Below are 24,660 nucleotides of genomic sequence, written 5' to 3' on the forward strand. Positions count from 1 at the left end.
TTTTTATATATTTAATTTCAATTATAACTCCTATGCAAACATATTTCTGCTATCAGAGCTACGCTTCGAAAATCTTGCGCTTACGTGGAAAGATTGTCAGGAAAAGAGCCCAAAAAGCCAAAAAAACTCAGAAATTTCCGTGAGTGGTGTCAAAAGACACCTGTTGATCTATTTTTAGTTACTGCAAGCCAAATTATTGTAGCCAATATGATCGCCAACGTTCGATAATCGGAACAGCACTAGAAAAAGAAGACGTAATGTGCAAAAAAATGTATGTAAATAAATTCTTGAAGATAGATTGTCTGTTACACTAGTCTTTATCTGATGCCGTTCTCATAAATTTTTGTTACAGCATATTTCGTACCATCTTCACTTAATCTCATGTAAAACTTTACAAGAGGTGAAGAGAAACACCATTGCATATCTTGTATTACGATGGTCAATATATTATTTACTTATTCTTTCTAAAATTTTGTCAGAGTATGCAACAGGGTATAGAAGTAGTCGTAAGTATTCCGTAGCTTAGTTCGCCTTCCATAATACAATATTTGAAAACTATTGTATCTTTTAGCATCAACTTTTTGTGAATTTATCGTACCACTCCAAAATAGCGACCAATATTCAATTCACAGTGGTAAACAGCCTTACCAAACAAACAAAAATAAAGCCTCTGATAAACTAAGCCAAGAAACAAAAGAACTCAAAGAACTTAAAAAAAAAAACAAGAAAAAATTAATTAGAAGAACACAGAAATTTTAAAGCATATAAGGAGAGATTTACGAAAGTATAAGTTAGAAACCATAACGAAAGTAGTTGAGCAGAATAAAAGCTTAAAAGTACTGAGAAGAAATCTAGAAGAAGGAACAAAATACATTCATAAACTTCGTGACTGCGAGGATACAATAACATCTTCACAACTTTAAACCGTCGAAGATTTCTACAGCTTACTATATAGAAAACATGCCACTAATGTTTATGTAACAAATATCCCAAAAGTTTACAATCGAAGCTCAGAAGATATACCAGAAATCATATCATCAGAAATATTGAAATGGCACTAACAGAAATGAAAATCAACAAAGCCCCAGAAGATGGCATTGTAATTGAAAGTATTAAAAGAAGGGATGGATGAATTCCTACGTTATGAAATAATGCCATCATGATAATCATGCATAAAAAGGCGACCAACAGACCTTAAAAATTACCGCGTGATTAGTCTTGTCTCCCACAAATAAAAATTATTTATAAAGATACTAACAAGATGATTAACTCCAAAATTAGAGAATTTTTTCATCCTGAAGAGAAAGCAGGTTTTAGGTCAGGTTATATTACAAATGATAACTTACTAGTTATTAAAATTCCCATAGAAAAATTAGTGGAATACAACAAGCCACTGATCGAAATATTTGTGGTTACGAGAAGGCGTTTGACTCGGCAGACCAAGACAAAATAGTTGCTGCGCTATTTTATTGTAGAGTAAACCATAGATATACAACACTTAATAAAAATATGTATAAGAGTGCAACAGCAAGTTTAAAACTCTACGATAGAATATCAAAATTTAAAATGAAATGTGGAGTATGTCAATATCCCACTCGGGTATATTTTGAGTGGGATAGCGTCGGAATCAAAGTCGATGGTGAAAGATTAAATCACTTACGCTTCGCTGACGATATCGTTTTGATATTAGACAATCTAAGGGAAGCCCAAGAGTTAACCTTTGTATCAAAAGAAGTAGGATTACAAATTAATCTTGCAAAAACCCAGTATATGACAAACTTAGTCCCCAGCCGCAATATAACCCTAAACGATCTATCGAACAGATACCACTTTAGACAAATATGTAGGTCTCGAAATTAGGTAACGTTGAGATAACCAAACCTTCAAAATTTAAAGACTAATAAAATTACCATGGCAAGTTTTTTAACAGTGCGTACTTCAGGTGTTGACTTATGGTACATATAAACTTTAAAACTCACTAAAAAATCTGTGGAAAAAATCACAGTAACTCAGCGAGCCATGGAGCAATCGATGTTGAGGTTAACATTAAGAGATAGAGTCCCAAATATTATTATAAGAGCCAGAATAGGAATCAAAGATGATGTATAAATAATGGCTTACATGAAATGGAATTGGGCTGGATACTTGGTGAGAATTATCGATGGTAGGTGGACTAAACGCGTGGTTAAGTGGAGTCCTAGGTTTGATGCAAAAACAAGTATAGGTTGACCTCTTATACGATGGAGCAATGATATTAAGAGATTCCGAGCAAACTGGATTCATACGAATGCTTATGTTCAGCAGTGGTCACTTCAGTCTACGTGATGATGATAATAAATTTGTAAATAAGCAAAAATTTTCCTTGTGTGTTTCATAACACAAAAGTGACATGTTTTTAATCTAGAATGCTGCTTACGGGCATGGTGAATATACTTTTCAGTAATTAATTCATTGTGATACAAGACTTCTACTTTAAAAACGAAACAAAACTTTATGAAAGCAAAGAATAAAAATTATTTGTAGCATAGATCTTTTTCGACTCGTACAAGCGAAAGTAGGATTTTTCTTCAAACTCTACGTTTTGTAGTAAAGTTTAATTAGTAATGAAAGTAATAGCGTGCAATTATTATAATTTTTAGCGTTTTAGTGGATGTAGAGCGTTTAATATCTTCATGGTGTAATTTCTTCTAATCATAAAAATGCAAACGGTTTGTGAAATTTCAACAAATAGTTATAGTAATGATTAAAACAAAAAGTACATTGTTGAGTTGTATAATTTTTTTACAAAAACATTAAAAAACCAAAAAAATGTTCATTATTTTTATTATAACTTACGAACTGGTCCAGTCGTCAGAGATTTGATCTCTAAAAACAAAACGAAGAAGCTAAATTTTGCTGAAAATATTAATTTTTTGATCCCAAAAGATGCAAAAAAATTTACCACTCATATCCTCAGGCTTTCTTATAAAATTCCCTATCGTAGGGGGGAAAACGGAAAACATCGATTTACTAAGAATATGTACGCAGTAGAAAAAAATGTTTCAAACAAGAAATGTAGTTCAGATAAACAACAATGTGGAATTAGCACTTTTGTGTAAAATAAACTATTCTCTCAGAAACAACGCTTGAAGCGACCGGCGATTTTGAATGTCAATTACGCGCGCGAAATCAATTTTTTTAAATAAAATTTGTATCAACTTTACATCTTTTGATCAGTGTCCTATCGACAAAAATCAAATGCGTTTTAAATAAAAAGACTGCAGCTTACGTAAGTAAGGCGGAAAAAATATTCAAGTCTTCAATATCGTAAAAGACCTAAATGTCTCAAATACTGTTAAGGATTAGCAAGAATCGCTTGATGATGCCCTGCTTTGAAGCTAACTAATTTTTCAGATAAACAAGTATCATAATGGACGACAAAAAATAATTTAGTTGTCACTCACACATTCTAGAACTAAAATGAAGTAATTATTATTTGAAGATAGAAAAAAAGTTCCGACCAAGTAAAATTTAAATTAAAAAATAAATTTGAAGATAATGTCTTAGTTTACTGTGCAAATTCGAAGATCCTATATAGCACACGTCAAAGGTGAAGCAATTAGTGCTAACATCTATACTCAAATGAAATTTTTTAGAATTATTTTTTCTAAAGAATATAATGGATATAATATATGACTGGAAAGTTATTTGAAAATTATATCAACTGGGGATTAACACATGGTACGAAATATATATATATATATATATATATATATATATATATATATATATATATATATATATATATATATATATGTGTGTGTGTGTGTGTGTGTGTTTGTGTGTGTGTAAGATACACAGAAATACCAACAAAATGACTAAAATTTGAGTTCATTGCTCTTCCAAAAAAACAAGAAGCCAAAAAATGTGAGGAATACCCTACGATAAGCCTCATGAGTCATCTCCTAAAATTGTTTCTAATGATAATCTTTAAGAGAATGTACAATCTGTGTGAAAGTCAAATTTCCCCCAACCAGTTCGAGTTCATAAATGCTTTTGTTACGAGAGAGGCTTTGTTCTCAATACAAGTCTTATTCCAGAAATGCACAGACGTTAATTACGCCGTATACGCGTGTCTGGTTGATTACGAAAAAGCGTTGGACCGACTGCAACTCGTCAAGATGATGCAAATACTAAAAGAAGCAGAAATTAATAACAAATATCTAAAAAATAATTAGAATCAGACGGCAAATCTCAGAGTTAAAGATGATCACATCGAATATGTGAAAAACATGCGTAGAGTGAGGCAAAGCTGTATTTTCTCTCCTCTAATCTTTAATCTTTACTCTGAAAAATATTTATCGAAGCTTTGCACGAAACTAAAAAAGCCATTCTTCTAAATGGGTAACAGCCAAACAACATCAGATATTCAGATGACACCATAGTATTTGCGGACAACCTAGAAAGAATCAATTACAGTCAACAATATGGACTCAATATATATTTAAAGAAGACCAACCTCAGTAGAAAGAGTGGCTCACTACAACTACCTCGGCACCATAATAAATCAAGAATGGACCAAAAACCAGTGATAAGAGTGCACATCGGAAAAGCTAGATCCGCCTTTAGCCGGATGGGGGCCTTTTTTAAGAGCTACAATCTTTTTCTGGATGTTAAAGTAAGAATGCTGCGATGCTACGTCTTCTCTGTCCTTTTTTATGGTGTTGAATCTTGGACTTTTAACCAGGATATGTGAAGAAGATTGGAAGCATTTCAGATGTGGCTATATCAGAGAATACTTAAGATCCCGTGGACTGACCTTATAACAAGTGAACAGGTTCTCAGAAGAATGAAGAAAAACCGAGAAGTACAGACCACCATGAAATCTGAAAAGTTACTATACTTTGGACACATTATGCGAAATGAATTCAGATATGCCTTTGTACAAACCATCCTGCAAGGAAAAATATTTGGAAAGCGAGGTCCAGGAAGAAAAAGAACATCTTGGTTAAAGAACCTCAGAACCTAGTTCAACACAACATCTGTGCAGTTTTTCCGCGCTGCTGCAGATAAGATAAAGATTGCCATGATGATCGAGAACATTCGTCATGGATAGACACATCAAGAAGAAGCAGATACACAGAAATACAGCAAAAATCTGCGAAAATTATAATTACTTGAGCGCACAAATCCAAAACAATATCTAAAACAAATTTGTCCAAAATAAAACAAAGCTACAAAGCTACATGTTTATGATTCTCATTAAAAGCTTGCTGATATAAGAGGCGGGTGGCTTTTGTCGAAAAAGGTCGATTTCATACCCACAAGCTGAAACTTGTTTTAATCGAAGATTATGATGCGACTATTAGTATATTCTATATATAGAATAAGTGGTTAATTTAGTAGTTCTATATGGGAACTCCATTCTGTCAATACCATAATGCTGTAATCTTTCGTTCACAGTTCTTGCACGGTGTTATAATAAGGACAAAACTTTCTCCAATTTCACCCGCAAATGGTACAATAATTGGTTCTACAATTATATCTCTATATCACTGAGTCGTCATCGTAGCATTTACCAGAACCACTAAGTCGGTGCAGCCGTCAAAACAAATACCCCCCCCCCCTAACGCAAATAGAGCCTCCCCCAAAAGCAGTTGTAGGCGCCCTATAATATTCACTCTTTGTTCCCTCCAAACAAAAATACGACCATCGGAATTGTTTTGTATAAAATCTAGACGCATCTGTAAATTAACAGTTTCTGCATTCGTTGATTGTTCAGTTGCAGTGTTCTTTAGCCCATAGTCTTCTTAATCCGCGATGTTCCCTGGTTAATACTGGATGAGATGAATATCTTCTTGTTCTTAAGCTAACTCAACTCAACTCAACAATATGCAACTTTCCTCTAACAGTTTGGTTTGAAATTATTCTTCCAGTGGCATTACGTAATATTCTATTGATGCGAGAAAAAGTATATGCTGGTTCCGTCTAGCAATAATTCGCTTATACCGATGATCAACAGGGTTGGTACTCCTTTGTCGCCCTCCACCATGAACATATGAGTTTACAGCATTTATGACTTAACGATATATATATATATATATATATATATATATATATATATATATACCGCTATTTAGGTGCCACGCCCTTCCGGTAGGGATCTATGGAGGAATATCACCGAGCCGCAAGCCCTTATCTCTTGCCGTCTTGTCGTACTGCTCCACCATAGGCCGATCAGACACCAGCATATTCTAGTCTAAGCCGCAGATTCATCTAGAATTTTAAAGTGCTGCGTTATCCTTTTTTTATTTTTCTCTACACCGAGCTGGGGCACGAACTCACATCCACTGAACCATTCGACAGTGAAGCGAATGAGAATCGGCCGCCTAGCCCGCTTGGCTATCTGACCTAACGATTCCCAGTTTTATTGACAACATTTTGTGAAAACCCCAAACGATGAGCCACTTCACGTTGCGTTAACCCTTCGTTGATCCACTCACAATTTGTTGCATTTGAAGAATATCTAAACATCTGCATAGTTTATAACTAATTAATAAGAATACTCCACTATTTAACTCAACTGAATGCAAACTTTGTTAATATCATATGAAAATATATCTACGACTTTATTATTCAACTTTTTAATTGACGATAGTAGTAAAAAAAAGAAAAAACGGATGGCCACAATAAAAAAATATTTTATTTCGTTTAATTGCCAAAAAAGTCGGGGTATTAATATTATTTTAATTATATTAAATTTTTACAAACTCCTACTATTTTTGGCGTTAAATGTTACTTTGATCCGTATCAATTGCTGAGCAATAAAAATTTATAAATTCATTTTGCTTTTCCCTTCTTGTCCCATAATCGTTATAGAACATTTCTAACTAACAAATTAATGGTAATGTAAGAAATCCAAAATTTGCTACAATGTCTCTTCTTCATGTGCCGAGCTCGATTATCGAGCGTCGGCTATCAAATTGGCTATAGTAATTTTGTTGACGGCAGCTCGGAAAAGAGATGCAGAGGATCTGTTAAACCAATCTCTCAGGTTTCTAAGCCATGACGTCCTTCTTCGACCTGGCCCCCTTCTTCCCTCTACCTTGCCTTGTATTATTAAATGGAGTATATTATATCTCTCTGGGTGGAGCATAACATGGCCAAAATATTCAAGTTTGCGATTTTTAACTGTTTTGACGACTTCCGTAACTTTTCCCATCCGATGCAAAACAACTTCGTTACGAACTCTATCCACCCAACTTATTCGTAGAATTCTCGGATACACACAGATTTCAAAGGCTTCCAGTTTCTTGGGAAGTGTATCCGTCAAAGTCCAACCTTCGACACCATACAAAAGAGTAGAGAACACATAACATCTCACTAATCTAATTTTCAGACTTACAATGTCTGCCTTTCGAAATATTCTATTGATGCTATTTTCTCGTGGCTTGTTAATACAATTTACTATTTTTTAGGAATAAGCCAATAAAATAATATTAATATATAATTTACTTCCGAAGTGGAAATCGAAACGATAAAATAAACTTTTTTGAAAGTAAAATTGTGGCTTATTCCCAGTAAAAATAGTAAATTCTGCCTTTCGATTATTCTAATACTTACTTACCTAACAAGGATAACAATAATAGATAATTTTTACAAACATAGAATATAGAAAGTACCTTCGTCAATAAAATATACAAAAACCGAAAGATCATGAGGTTATTGGGTCAGTAACTCTTCGAATTATATTTATTCATAATGATGTTTGTTGTACGACAAGTTCCGTTCTCGTACGTTTCCTACACGTTCAAGGTTTCACTTTCTTGGGCGATTGTACTGCATCTAATATTAACATTAACATTCTTGAGAATGGTACTCTTACGAGAGCTGGTAATGAAGACAGGGTCGGCTTTTAAATGCGAATTTGTGGTATATAGGAATTCTAGCGATTTAATCATTTCGTGTTAAAACAAGTCTTTAGGTATACGATAGAGAAAACTTTCGGTATAATGTTGCCAAATATAGTTAACTTGTTGCTATATTTTTTCTAAATTTTTTAAATCCATTACTGAATTTTTTTATAATTGCTCAACAGGTGTTGCATTTAAAACGTATTCAAAAAAATAATTTTTTAGTCAGTTTAATAGTTAACAATAGATATATTAATTTTTCAATTTAATTTAAATTATTTTTACGTCCACCATCTTTATAATATATTTGGTAATTCTGAAGGATTACCGGGTCAACTTTAAATTCTGTCATATTTACATATATCTTTCACACCGTTATATATATATATATATATATATATATATATATATATATATATATATATATAAAATTAAAAAGACAGTCAAGATTTCCTTTCACGCAAAAATAGTCTATGTATCTGTTGATACGTATTTCGCTTTAATAAAGCTCATCAGAACAGTTATTCATAGGCTTTCTCAACGTGAAAATTAATCTTTTCCTGTCTTTGGGAAGCAACGATAAAATGGCTTCGAAACGGACGCAATAGCGACATCTGATATTAAATCCGTAAAATAGTTTCGAAACACAATTCAGATAACTGCCTTAATCTGGCAGTTGGAGGAGACATGTCGTGGAATGCAAATTTTAGATTCCCCATGTCTCTATTAACATCTTTATCAGCGTCTGTTATACCTTGCATTTATAGAAGGTTCAGATTAAGGCAGTTATCTGAATTGTGTTTCGAAACTATTTTACGGATTTAATATCAGATGTCGCTATTGCGTCCGTTTCGAAGCCATTTTATCGTTGCTTCCCAAAGACAGGAAAAGATTAATTTTCACGTTGAGAAAGCCTATGAATAACTGTTCTGATGAGCTTTATTAAAGCGAAATACGTATCAACAGATACATAGACTATTTTTGCGTGAAAGGAAATCTTGACTGTCTTTTTAATTTTATTTTTATTCGGATCTACTCTGTATGAGTACAAGAAACCAATTCGCTAACGATTTCTGCTTAGCTGAGGAGACATGTCGTGGAATGCAAATTTTAGATTCCCCATGTCTCTATTAACATCTTTATCAGCGTCTGTTATACCTTGCATTTATAGAAGGTTCAGATTAAGGCAGTTATCTGAATTGTGTTTCGAAACTATTTTACGGATATATATATATATATATATATATATATATATATATATATATATATATATATATATATATATTTAGGGATTCTACAGTATTCACTGCCTTCCCTCGCTCGACCGTTTCCATCTCTCTCTGTTGTTCCATTCTCCATCGTTTAGGCCTCTCTTACTCATGGCGTCGTCTACTTCGTTCCTCCAGGATTTTCGGGGTCGTCCTCTTTTCCTCTTTCCTATGGGGCTCCATTCGGTTATTCTCTTTATCCATCTGCTGTCGCTAGTTCTTCTTACATGTCCATACCACTTTAATCTTTTTTGTTCTATATATGTTAGTATGTCTGTTTCTATTGATGTTCTTTGCTTTATTTCGTCGTATTTAAAAAAAGAAAAATACGTGATAAATAATTTACGAATTATAAATAATTATGAAGACGTACAGGGTGTCCCAAATTGCTATGTTTTGCAAGGAATACCGAAAGCTAGACGAGATAGAAAAAAAAAAGATTTAAGATACCACGACTTCTTTTTTCGTTAAAGTAACGATTGCCCATTCATATGATCAATAGATCTCTACATTAACAAGATACAGGGCGCATATTGAAAAATATCAAAAACGGCAGGGTTATAGATCTTCTGTATTAAGAATAATTTTTAAAAACTTTATTGGAACTTTTGATAGATATATTATGGTAGAATTCAGATGCGCACAAGAAACATTGTTAGATGGTCTCAATAAGGAAATATAATACCAGCTTATGTTTTTTTATATGAGACATCCTATATATTTTGACACTTTTAGTTTACATTTTTAATTCTTCGCCTGATATGACATGTTATACAGGGTGTCTCCGAAAATAGTGCGTTCTTTTAAGGTATGGATATAATACACAATTTGGAACAAAAAATTCCTCTAACACTTTTTTCTAAACTTAACCATTTCCAAAAAAAATTACATTGCTTTTTATATACGTAAATTTTTATTTTCATAAAATTAAGTAATCTGGTAACATCATACGCAGTAAAAGCGCTTCTAAATTAAAACTTGTTCTTCTTCTTTCGTTTTATGGCCTCCACCTCTTAGGTACGTGGCCAGCTATTTTCATTTCAATTATAGAATGGAATTCCCTTCAACTATTTTGGACAATTTATAATGGATATTCTAAAATAATTCTATATGTCATTAATTATATAGATTTTTCTTGTTCCATCTATTAAGCTATGAATGTAAGGTATATTCGGAATTTGGCATCTTGCACAGGGCATCAGTGGTTAAAGGATAGGTTAGGTTGGGTATTTATTTATATTTTACTTACATTTTAATTTGGAAAATATTGATAAACTTACCAATCGTTTTCAAGGTTTTAGCATTGATATTGTGGCAATATGTTGGTTTAGCATTGGTATTTTGTACTGAAATGGGTGTTGGGCATCCATCTTTAATAAGTTTTTGATATAAATCAAATTGTGGTGTCTTATTGATAGGACACTCTAGCAAGATGTGTATTATACTTCCTATTTGCCCACACTCACAAAAAGGGGAATCAATACAGTTAATTTTAAATAGATGATCTGGCGCCAAACAATGTCCTGTTCGTAACCTAATAATTGTTGTCAAGTGTCTACGGTCTACAAAGGCAAACTTATGAAACCATGGTGTTATAGAGAATTCGCTTTGACATTGTTGGTACCACTTTCCCTTTTGTTTAAACTGTTTAAGCCAATCCAGTTTAAATTCATTTATTAGTGTTTGAGTAATAAATGAAAGATAGTCCATTTTATTAATTTTTATGTTAGCTGGGATATTTAGGGTTCTACCTATATTCGCCAGTTGATCTGCCACAATATTCCGTTTTACTCCTGAGTGGCCTGGAATCCAGGCTATAATAATATCAAGTCCTGCTTCATTTGCCTCAAGTATTAATCTTTTAGTTGAATTTACAATGTGGTTATTTGTTCCCCGACAGGTACTCTGCAATTTTTGGATTGCACTTTTTGCATCAGAGAATATTATTACTTTTTTAATATTTTTTCTAAGAAAACTCCTACTGCCCTATTAATGGCAATAATTTCAGCAGTGCATATTTGTATGTGCTCATGTAGTCTAGATGCATAGTTATAATTTATTGATGGAATGTGAACTCCAATCCCGACTGCCCTTGAATTAGGTTCTAATGACCCATCTGTAAATATCCAAGTGAATTCTTCATAGATGGTTGAGAATTCATTAAGAAATTGTTGATTACTATATGTTTCTCCTTTTTTGTTTTTGGAGAATATTGTTTTTATTCTTTCTATTTGATATTTTAGCTCAATCTGGTAACAGGACTTAATACTATCTTTAAATAATTGTTTAAGATCTTGATCTTTACTTTTAATGTAAATAAGATATAGTGTCTCTTTTAATTTCCACATTCCTATCTGATTATTGATTTTGAACTCTAGCTCAGACAATATTTCATTCAATGGGTTTTCTATATCAGCTGAGATTTTAAGATAAAATTTAGCAGACAGGATTTTTCGTCTGATTTCTAATGATGTTTCTCCACTCTCAGCTAATAATGCATTAGTAGGAGTAGATCTCATACAACCTGTGATAATCCTCAAAGCTTTAAATTGGATTTTGTCTAATGTTACGAGGTTGGCTTTACTGCAGGGTTTTAGTACTGTACATGAGTAATCAAGGTGTGATCTTATAATACCTTTATAAATTAACAGAAGTGAAATAGGGTCTGCTCTCCACCATGTGCCACATAATGCTCTCATTATATTCATTCCTTTTTGAGCTTTCGTTTCAATATTTTTAATGTTTTCTCTCCAGTTTAAGGAATTATTAAAAACTAACCCTAAATATTTATAAGAGTTTTTGATAGGAATGATCTGTCCATTTATTGTTAAAGGTATGTCATTTATTGTGCTCCTCATATTACTAAATATCATTGCTGATGTTTTATCTATTGATAAAATAAGCTTATTTTCAGTTAGCCAAATAATAATGTCGCTAAGGCAATTATTAGCCATTTTAATAAGATTATTTATGTTTTTGCCAGTTATTACAAGAGCTAGGTCATCAGCGTATTGTATTAACTTGAATTCGGCTGGTATAATATCATGTAATGATTTAGTGTACACATTAAATAAAAGTGGGCTCAGAGGTGACCCCTGAGCCAAACCTCTATCTGTAATGTTGGGTCCAAATATTTCATTCTGCTTATCTCTCACATAGACATTCTATTATTCAAAAATTCAAATATTAAATTATTATATGCGCTAGGACTATTTAATTCGGTCATTTTTTTATATAGCAGATATATATCTACATTATCATATGCAGCTTTTAGATCAAGAAAACTCAATCAACTCGTTTGTGACTGAGGATATTTAACCTACCAACCCGTGTTTGTTTACTATTTAAGGTTGTTGACATCTAAGAAAATGTAGGTTATATCGCAAAATAATTATTTCTTGCTTTAATGTGGCATTTGCTATTATCTGAATTAATTAAGGTTTTTGATTAAAGTTAGAAGTTTTAGATAAATTAATATTTTTACTAAGTAAGTAAGTATTATGGTTGAATTCCTAAAAAGTAATTATTGCAATTAAGAAAAATTATTTGCAATTTTTTTCTGAAATATATTGAAATATGGCATAATTTTAAACGGATTGTTAAACTGTCAATTATTTACAATAAAAAACACTTTATCTTTTAACTGAACTAGTATTATGTATTTATTAAGTTTTAAAAGTATTAAATGCCGAGGATTTTAACTGAATTAAATAGTTTACAGTCAAAATTAAATACAACAGACATTTATTAATTATAATTTATTTTTTTACACTATGCTCGGACTATAAGTAATTTTTTTACTTGTGAACTAAAATTAAATTTGATACTTGTACTTACTTGAGAATAATTATTAAAATAAATGTTTAAAGTGAATAAAAATATCAGGATAATATAATTGGTATCACTATAAGGTGATAGGACATTTCACGGCGGGTTTGCAAAGGCACGTCTTTAAGAAGTACCGGCAAAACATTTTATAAGAAATTATAATAGGCCTCTCCATTTAGTGTTCTGGGTAATTCATATAGTTCTATTAAACGATTATTAATTATTTCAGCCCTTAAATGTATGCTAAATTTTCGTTAAAAATTTGTCCTTCGTATTAAATAATGGTTCTCATCACCCCATATGTGGCAATTATGAAAATTATATCCACCGTTTCTCGTGAAACATACTTCATCCGCACATAACACTTTAAATGGAGTCAGGTTCTCTGGCGAATGTATCTTGAAACCACCTATAAAATGTTAATTTTAGAGGAAGATCTTCTTGTTGTAAACCTTGGACTCTTTGATAGTCGTATGGATGTAAAAGTTGTTCCCCAAATGTTCTATGAACAACGTTTTTTGACATTCCGGTATACATAAATTCCCTACATAAATTTGGACAGCTAAATTACTGTTACACTGCGATTCTCCATGAATAATCAACATGTCGTGGTACTTACGAATCGAAAACATTTTCGTGGTAACACTAAACACGAGTCTTCCAAAATATCTGTTTACTAAAGTTGTGACTGTCTAGGATTAGATTTTCGTACTGCACGTAGTTGACAGATTTCTTTTTGCATACCAAAATGTATTTTCGTTTTTTGGTCAAACGGTTGAATTTAAAAAAAAATGTTATAAGACTTTTTTGCTATAAATGGCGCCTTCTACCTATACCTTTTAAGGAACGCATTATTTTCGGGGACACCCTGTATATCTATTTTCAGTTGTTGAAGCTAATCAGCAAATAACTAAAAATATAGAAATTAGTTAATTTTTTTGTATACAAAGATGTTATCTTGGTAATTTAGTTATTTAAATCAGTAAATGATTAAAAAATTAAGTTGCGACACTTTAACACTTGTGGAAATATGATTTCAATACTTTATTTTCGATGTTTTTATTATCTTTTTTACGAGTATATTTACCTATTACATAGCTTTTTATTAAGACATCTTAGTTTCATTCCCTTTGGTTATTACTGCCTTATGGACGATATAATAGTAATAGAAACCTAAACTAAACGTTTAAATTTTAACAATGGTAGACTACGAAATTGAAGGTGGGACTAATTGACACGAACTAAAAATTGACACGAAAAAAATACGTACATGTTTGAATAAGAAAAAGTAGAGGAATAAATATGAATGAGCACCTCTTAAAAGAAATATACAAAAATACATTTTATAAAAGGATAATTAAAGTAGGAAACATTGTTTTTTGTATTCTCACTGCAGGGGAGAAAAAACAAAAAGTCTTCTTCAAGGGAATTATATATATATATATATATATATATATAGATTGAATATAGAATATAGATTGTGACTTTTTAGTTTATAATTAATACATACTGAAAGTTAATCACAATTACATATTGTTTTGCCAAAGATATTCTATAAAGGCCATAAATGGCGAATCGTGAACGAACCATAATAAAATAGAAGAATATATGAAAAATAACCACACAGTCTATGTAAAAAATGGGTGAGGGTTTTATATAGATAAAATGAGAAATGAGAGGACAAACTAATTAAAACTGATAACGTAGTGACACTGCTAAAGAAAACAAATGGATTTATTGATTGATTAACAAACTTACAAATTCATATAAAGGTAGTAAAGAGAAATACAGAAAATATATTGAAAAAAGTAAAGAAAATTAGAAAAAGCTGTAAAAAATGTAGGCGCACTCTAATTTGCATAAATGGCGTGTCTATCATCATTGCTTTAACACCTACATAAAAAGTCTATTTGTTCACATACGAAACTACAACTAAGAAAATACCTTTACATAAACTACAGGAAGAAAGATCAAATGTTTAATTAGTTTATGTGAAACTGGAAACTTTCTACGAGAGGAAGAAAATAAATATCACAAATATTTTAGTAATGAAAAAAAGAACTCCCATAATTCTATATAGCATTCAAAATGTATTTGTCTGTGAGATTTTAGTTCTAATATACCTCAAAAGGATAGGGAATCTATCTAGATACCTTCCATGTCTTTTGGAGTTGAAACTTGGACCTTGAACGAAGATATGTGCAGAAGATTGGAAGCATTTTAGATGTGGCTATACCATAAATGAGGAGGTCCTCAGAAGGATGAAGAAGAACCGAGAAGTACTGGACCATCATCAAATATCGAGAAAGTTATAATACTTAGGACACATTATGCAAAATGAATCCAGATATGTCCTCCTTCAAGCCATCCTGCAAGGAACAATATTTGGAAAGCGTAATCTAGGAAGAAGGAGAACATCCTGGTTAAAGAACCTCAGAATCTGAGGTTCTTTAACGGAATATTCGTCACAGATAGGCACATCAAGAAGAAGATATCTCAAAATACATAAACTTATCATTAATTGTCTAAAATTAACATTTCTTTCTGAAAATCTTTTGACTTAACTGAGGCTGATTTCAATAAACAAACAACCCTAACATTTTACTTAACTTAATACTTAAAAAATGTATTTTTGTGGTAAATGTCTGTGAAGATTTTTTACTGATTGCATATATAATTATCAATTTACATTTTCAATATAGTATTATTCCAATAGCAAATTGCAAAACTCTCATAAAATGTACGTGCTGACACCTACTCTGTGATACATTGCAATTGCTTGAAGGTTAGAGGACGCATTTCTCTCGCAATTTCACTAACTTCAGATTATATAGCACTTACCGTTTTTTCAATGTCGTGATTGGGCAACGACAGAATAATTCTTCGAGAGAAATTACAGAAAACGAATACGTTTGATCCAACGTAATGCCAGCATCATATTACAGATGACTGACCATAAGAAGAATTACATTCAACTAGCAATTACAATTTAATGTGTAACATCAATACTGGAAATTGAATGATAAGTATCTATATTGCGGAGGATGCTTACCTAATGATGATTAGATAGTGACTTTTTTCTTACATCAAATTTCCAAGCTTTTTAAATTCTTAATTTAACAAATATATATATATATATATATATATATATATATATATATATATATATATATATATATATATATATATATATATATATATATATATATATATATATATTAATTTATAGTATCTCGGTCTGTAGGAAATAAAACTCTATTTGTTCTATGTCTCAATATTTCGTCACGATTTTGTAACTTCTTCAGGAGAAAACTGTAAAGAAAGTGAATATTTCAATACTTACAACTATAAGAGTAAATATTCAGTTAACATATCTAGGTAAATGACATTTTTGTTTGATTTTAATTTATTTAGGAGTTATGGTAACCACAACACATTATATTTTATAGAGTGAATTCTTATTGCACAATTTTTAATGAATAGTTAAAATACCCAATTATTATGACAGTATTATCCATATTATAAGGTGGAAAGATGGAACTAATAGTAGAGGAATGAGAAAGAATCAGGAACATGGTAAAATGATTTATAAAATGTAATTGATAATACGTAGTCAGTTATTGTAATACTGATATTTAGAAATGGAATAAAATTGTAGGTAGAGTTAATAGAAGATTACTGAGTTTGTTTTTAAAGGTTTAAATTGTTAATTGTTAACATAGGGGTCGTTTTCACCATTAAAAAATAAAAAGCAACCAAGGGAACAAATCCAATTTTAAAGTAGAGGGTAAATATAAGCTAAACCCAAATTTTCATACAAATTAGTGGAGAGAAGGTATTCAATGACATTATTTTAATTATAACTAATCTAGGGGGTGAGATTTAGAGGTTAAACTATGATAAAATCTTAAGTTATGTTGTTTAATGTTAATTGACATTTATTCACTTTATTAAAAGATGATTTTAATCAATCACCAGCTTTAATTTACAATTAGACGATTTTTTCTAATAGGAATAGTTTTCACTCCTAAAATGCAACCAACGGCACAAGTCAATAAGTGAAGTGGACGGTAAGTAGAACCTAAATCCAGATTTTCATGCAATTCGCTGGTGACACGGAAAATTACAGGGTATCGCCGTATTTCACGTTCATTCACTGGACTAAAAATATTAGTTGTTAAACTAATAATGTGAAAATGGATAAAAATAAACTGACACATAAACAGGAATAATTTCTTTGTAATATGATCCCAAATATATGATGTAATATATTTGACCGAATTGCAAAAATAGAATAGAAATTGGTTTACTTATAATTATTTATTCAACAATTAACACGATCTGTTATTCTCTGAACATCAGAACAGCAAAATATTTCCCAGTAAAATACTGTTTGTTTATTTCAATTTGCTTTGTAGATTAAATAACGTTTTTATTATTCCTAAGTATTTTCTTTAATTAGCATCAGGATTCACCTAACATAAAGCTAAGAAAATATTTAGAAATTAGATTTCAAGGTAACACTTTATGGTTCGCAAATATCTAAATATTTAATAAGAATTACCTAGAAATTGCAACGATTTGTTACACACCCTTTAAATAAATAGAAAACGAGTTTTTTGTTATTTTAGTACCTACTCTCAAAAACTCGTGATATTCACTTATTACATATAACTGATAAAGTTATGTACTTATACAAAGAGTTTAAAAATACAACTACCTGGGAACGTCGGTTTCAGAAAATAATGATCAAACAACAAAAATAAGAGCTAGAACAGAAATAGCAAGAAATTGTAAAAATGAAAACAATTCTCAGCAACAAAAACCTTAGATTAAAACTGAGAGTAAGATCTCTGAGATGTTAAGTGATTGAAATAGTACAATGTTGACTTGAAAGAAGACATAAGCAATAAATAGAATAATATAGCATGAATTTACTTTTTCTCGGAGATTTTTAGTGTTTTTGGTACAAGAAATTTATAAACTTTGATCCATTTGTGTGTTTCTTTATTGAATGTTAAAACTCAACTATCTCTTAAAAACTAACAAATATTGTATCCATTTTATCCAAGTTTACAGAACAAAACACTTCTTGGATCACCTAAACACATTAGACCACTTAACATCTGCTAGATGCAAATGGATATTTTCCCCATAGGCATCACAGTCATAGAGGGTACATTTTGTTAGAACACATAAATAAATTATAGTTGAAATGTGGCGGTACAGAAGGATGCTTAAAATAACATGCAAAAAAAATAAATACGGATGCGACATACGGGCAAAGAATATTCAATAATAAAAATAGAAATAGAGTTACCATATCTGGAGTGTATCAGGGATCAGTTATATGATATGCTCAGATTGATACTACAGGGGAAAATATGGGGAGTAAGTAAGAAATATTGGAAAAAGGAGAATTTCTTGGTTGAAAAATTGAAGAAAATAGTTTAAATGTAGTTCAATAGAAATAGAATTTTTCCGAGTAGATCTAGATAGAGTGAAGATAGTGATGATAATGCCCAACGTCCGATTGGAAAGCCACACTTAAAGAAAAAATAGAAACTGATCCTTTTATTCTGCGTCTTCCAATTTATATCTGTTTTTATATAGCAGTATATTATGCGCAATATATCTATTAACATTTTCATCCTTTGCAAGTGATCAGTACAAATGATCATCCATTTCAAAAACTAGCTTGTTAGAAGTCCTATGATATACCAAAGGTAACTGATTGATAGTTGCTTATATATTATTCTCTATACTCGTAATATAAAAAATGTCCATATGTATGGAATAAATTCATTTTTAGCGTTATTATGTACTATCTGAAAAAAACCTGAAACAGGTCGATTTTTATTCTTAAATTGACAATTTACACTATGAAAATATTATCCCCTTCCAGCACCCCCTCGAAAATTTTAAATAACAAAGGGGGTCGTGTGGCACCTTGTTAGAAAGGGATTTTAGTCCTCTGTTCAACAATATAAAGATTTTTTGAGTTTGTGCAATCATAACTGAGAAAATTGACTTTTACAATTAAATTAAATGTTCAACTTGACCATCATTATTCACGTCTTGACAATAACCGAGGCGATTTTGGAATTCTGGTACAACATTTTGTATGACCTCGGGGGTTATTTTGTTAGTTTCTATCGTTATCCTAACTTTTAAATCAGCAATATTGCCGGGTCTATTAAAATATACTTTAGAAATAATCAGGTATTTTCGTATCTGTTCTGCTAAACATTAGGGAAAAACTTTGAAGATAATAAAATATTAGTCAAAAAGCCAAATAAACAATTGATATTGCTAGTAGGCTGCTGAGATTTGGGTATTTAAAGTTACTAAAAGACGTCAGTATAATATTTGTGCGCGTATTAAATTTAATTATGGCTCATTTGTCCGAGACTCAAAGAATAGACATTTTAATTATGATTGGTTTTGGTAATAAAACAAGAACTCAAAAGGAGGTTTGTGAAATGTTTAATAATAAATACCCTGGTCAACAAGTTTCACAGTCTTCAGTTAGAAAAATTGAAAAGAAGTTTCGGTATACTGGACATGTAAAAAATATTGAAAATCCAGGTAAAAATGTTAAATATACTGATGAAAAAAAGTAAGTTGTACTTCTAGAGATTAAGGAAAATCCGCATAAGACAACTCGAAAACTGGCCGCCGTCAATGATGCAAGTAAATCATCCATTTTGAGAGTTTTGCATAAAGAAAAATACCACCCTTACAAAGTTTAGTTGGTTCAGTAGTTAAATGAAGATGATCCCGATTCTCGAAGGCAAGAATTCTGTGAAATAATAGTGGACATACTACTAAAAAAATTGTCCAAAAAATAAAAAAAATTGGGATGGACCACCCTTACCCCAATGTATATATTTATATATATATATATATATATATATATATATATATATATATATATATATATATATATATATATATATATAGAAAAGAAATTTAATCTTTGCAGATAAGTTAAATAGCAAACTCTTAAATATTGGGAAAATCTGCAAGAAAGATTTTTCTTGCAGATTTCCCCAATATTTAAGAGTTTACTATATAAATATAAATATATATATATATATATATATATATATATATATATATATAATATAAATATATATACATATATATACATATATATATATCTATATATATATATATATATATATATATATATATATATATATATATATATATATATATATTGTTATGATGTATTATTTGTGAATGATGAGCAATGAGTATTTTTAATAATATAATATATAGGGTTTTTATCGCGGTTCTCAAAGAATTAGTTTGTAAGTACTTTTTTAAATTATCTTTATTATATCTATTATGAAACACACATATATATCTAACCTAGCCTATGTAAATTTAAATTAAACTATCTTTAAATTGAAATTCTTATGAAACTAATTAAATTCTATAGACAATGTAAAATTTAAACAAACTATCTTCAAAATTGAAATTGTTATGACACTAACTAAATTATATTAACAAAATGTTGTACCTTTCTGTCACTGAATGCCTAAATGAACTGTTTTCCACTATATAGATTCTAATCACCACTCAATGTCTTCGTGCTTCGGTTATCCTTGTTTTTGTGAAATTACTTTTCCAATTATCAGCTTCCACCAATTTAAAATATATTTCTTCTTAAGCATTTATAAACCACCAAGTAAACCAGCAAACAGCATTTATATTTATTCTTCTTTTCAATATACCAATATCCAATTACCAAATATATTATATATTTATATTTATTCTTCTTTTCAATATACCAATATCCAATCACCAAATATATTATATAATTTTAATATTCAATTAATACTTCTTCCATTATCAAATCACCATTTATACATAATATAATTTTTAATCTTCAATAATCCACTTCAACAAAAAGAATTCAGGAAAACGGAACACCTCAGGGATCAGTTATGAGCCCAACTCTCTTTCTTGTCGCTATCAACGATATACTGGATCATTGCTCCCCGCTAGTTAAGGGAAGACTATATGCCGATGATCTGGTTCTATTTGCAAAGGGCAAGGATATAAAAATGGTTCAAAAACACTTACAAGAATCCATTTACAAACTAGAGATATGGTCTACATCAGTAGGGGTACAATTCTCCACACTAAAAACAAGATGCATGATTTTCTCAAGAAGGCACCGGATGCAAAGAACTACACTAAAGCTGTGTGGCAAGCCGCTGGCATTCTCAGACAAAATTAATTTTCTCGGAATGGTATTCGACCAAAAACTAACATGGAAACATCATATTTCAGAAATAAAAAAGTCTTGCCAAAGTGGATTAAACGTAATGAAAACATTATCAAATAAAAAATGGGGAACCGACGAAACCACATTATTAAATATTTATAAGTCACTTGTTAGATCAAAAATAGATTATGGGGCTATTGTATATGACTCGGCTAAAAAACACGTTACCAATCAACTTGAAATCATTCAAAACACAGCACTTCGGATCGCCACAGGTGCATTTAGAACCACACCCGTTAAGAATCTCCAATGTCTTACAGGAGAACCACCTCTTACCCTACGAAGGAAGTATCTAAGCCTTTCGTATGCATCTTCAGTTGTCAGTAACAAATTCCACCCAGTGTTTCGAAATACATTTACGGACCGGTATCTAGAAGCTTATAAAAAAAGTAAGTTCGATCCACCTTTCTATGAAAGAGTCCGAAGAAATTTAAAAGATCTGCAACTGCAAATTCCTGACCTCTATCCTTCAAATCTAAAAACTCCCCCTCCCTGGTTAATCATGATTCCCGAGATTAATACGACACTACTCCAATATCACAAATCAGAGACATCACCAAATGTAATCAGATAGTCATTTTTAAAAGAACTCGAGACTTGCGGGGAAAGTTTTTGCATTTATACAGATGCCTCCAAATCTGCAAACGACGTAGGAGCAGCATTTGTCACTCCATATGCATCCTTCCAATTTAAATTAAGGTCTGCCACCTCTATATACTCAGCAGAGTTATATGCAATATTACAAGCCCTCATTCATATCAAAAGTACAAAACAGTCTTCCTCCGTCATTATCTCAGATTCTCTAAACTCGTTAACAACAATTGATCAACTATTCACTAAGAACCCTATAGCCTTACTTATCAAGAAAGAACTTGCAGCCTTACAAGAAACTGGTTCCGAAGTCAAATTTATATGGGTTCCATCTCACATGGGAATACAAGGTAATGAAAAAGCAGACCTCCAAGCAAGGGAAGCTTACAAAAACGATCATGCTACAATAGTGTCAAAGACTATTTCCAGTGATATAAAACAGTTCGTCAAAGAAAAAGTGATCAGTGCGTGGCAAAATGAGTGGAATTTATCGGAATCTAAACTAAAAGAAATTAAATCGACAGTGAGTCCGTGGCGCCTAGTGAACTTAAAAAGAGCTGATCAAGTCAAAATCTCTCGACTTCGATTAGGTCATACCAACATTACACATAAGTACCTAATGAATAAGGAAGACATTCCAGTGTGTGATTACTGTCAAATCAACATTACTGTTAAACACCTCCTAACAGAATGTGGAAAATATACAGTCAACAGACAAAATAACAATATTTCCAACAATTTAAAAACAGTATTAGGTGAACATTTAAACATCAAAGACTTAATTAATTTTCTTAAAGATACATCTTTATATAATTTAATCTAATGTAAAAACTAATGTCGCTAATGACCCAAGTGGTTGAAGCGACTATTTTCTTTGTAAATAAAAAAAAAAAAAAATCTTCAATATTATTTTCTTTATACTGTTTCTTAATCTTCATTTAACTCACTATATTGAACAATTGGACCTTCTGACTATCTTGAACTTACTGAACTGTAACTGATTGACTGACTCTAACTAACTTTCATACTAAAAACTGGCCCCTTGAATCCAAATCACCGAGTATTTATACCTTTTCAATCTTCCAGAATCATCTGGTAAGAAATCCTGTTCGATTTGTTCTATTCCCTACCTATATGAATGTTCTGGAAAAAGTATATGTTCGATCCACAGACATAATCATATTCGAGAAAGTTCTTTCGTAAACAAAGGTCAAATTCTGTATTCTGGAGAATTCTTTAATTTTCTATTGATAATTTTGTTGACATTTAGGCTTTTCAGATCAGAATATACACTTAAATCAGTAACTAACACTCTAATTTAATAAACTACACATTTTAAACAACATATTATTATAACCCCACTTTATATTCGTAATCATTACTTAAACGTCACTTTCAGAGTATGTATATCTGGTTGCCTACGCACATGGCTCACTTAAATATATTTACAATATTATAATTATATAAAAAAAATACTTTTTACACTTATTATATGCTAATTTCTTAAAAATGCCCTCACATAAATAATTTTTATAAAATTTTCTAGTATATAACTTATTAAAATAACCAAATACTTTTTATATCTAATATTATCTAGTATATAATTTATAAATTATTTTCTTTAAACACCAATCATCTCAATATATATATATATATATATATATATATATATATATATATATATATATATATATATATATATATATATATATATATATATATATATATATATATGTAAGTTGTATATCTCGATTGGATATTAAATTCAAAATAGTTGTTAATATAGTTAGATGTTAACTTAATAGCTAATTATTTTTTATTTCGTGTACTATTCACAATAAATAACGCTGTATATTTTTATTTTCCAGAGATATGGCTCCAAATCTTCTAGGGAAATCCTCGTCTTTCCTGATGGCAGAGGCTACATCGGCAGAGCCGGTGCAGATTATCGCCACTAAGGAGAGCCTCCAGCAGTCATATCAGACCTACCAACAACAAATCAAACAGTCTGTCCCTAGAAAAGCGCCCAAGTATAAATGGGAGATAGTTTGGAGAAACGTGTTAGCTTTTGTGTTACTTCATGGTGTAGGAACATATGGAATATACTGTATGTTATTAGGACGAGTTAAGATATTCACCATTGCTTTTAGTAAGTACATTAATTTTTTTGACTTTAGAATACACATCAGTGTAAAATGTGTATGTATGTAGACGTTGGTTTTGATTGCACCAAGCTCTATCTTATTTTTTTACTACATTCTTTTTCCATAGTCATTCGATTTATTTTTAAATTAAAAAACACTAGAAAAAATATATATGTATCTTGTACTTTCTTTTTTAGATATTTTATTTGCTGTATTTGCGGGTCTCGGTGTAACAGCTGGAGCGCATAGACTATGGGCACATCGGACCTACAAGGCCAAATTTCCTCTTAGATTGCTTCTAGCGTTTTTCCACACAGCAGCTCTACAGAATGACATCCACGAGTGGGTCAGAGATCATAGAGTCCACCATAAATTCACCGACACGGACGCCGATCCACATAATGCCAGCAGAGGTTTCTTCTTCTCGCACATAGGATGGCTAATGCTTAGAAAGCATAAGGACGTCTTGGAAAAAGGAAAGACTGTAGACATGAGTGACGTAGAAGCCGATCCTGTAGTTATGTTCCAGAAAAAGTAAGTTAAATGATTATTTCTGTGAATAACTCACTGAAAACTATTGTTTTCTAAAAAAAAATAACAATAATAGAAAACACGAAATTTATTACTCTTGAATTCAC

The 24,660-nt window shown here is 31.0% G+C and overlaps 1 protein-coding gene across 2 annotated transcripts in view; it reads left to right on the top strand.

The window, feature by feature from the left end:
- LOC140450443 (acyl-CoA Delta-9 desaturase-like) overlaps nt 1-24,660 on the top strand; it is an 85,971-nt gene that overhangs the window by 50,055 nt on the left and 11,256 nt on the right. For both annotated transcript variants that reach the window (XM_072544086.1, XM_072544091.1), the window contains exons 2-3: nt 23,747-24,027; nt 24,220-24,556. In XM_072544086.1, coding sequence (XP_072400187.1) covers nt 23,747-24,027; nt 24,220-24,556 — 618 coding nt within the window. The remainder of the gene's footprint in view (nt 1-23,746; nt 24,028-24,219; nt 24,557-24,660) is intronic.

This window comes from Diabrotica undecimpunctata, chromosome 1, assembly GCF_040954645.1.
Source record: "Diabrotica undecimpunctata isolate CICGRU chromosome 1, icDiaUnde3, whole genome shotgun sequence".
In the NCBI taxonomy this organism is placed as follows: domain Eukaryota; kingdom Metazoa; phylum Arthropoda; class Insecta; order Coleoptera; family Chrysomelidae; genus Diabrotica; species Diabrotica undecimpunctata.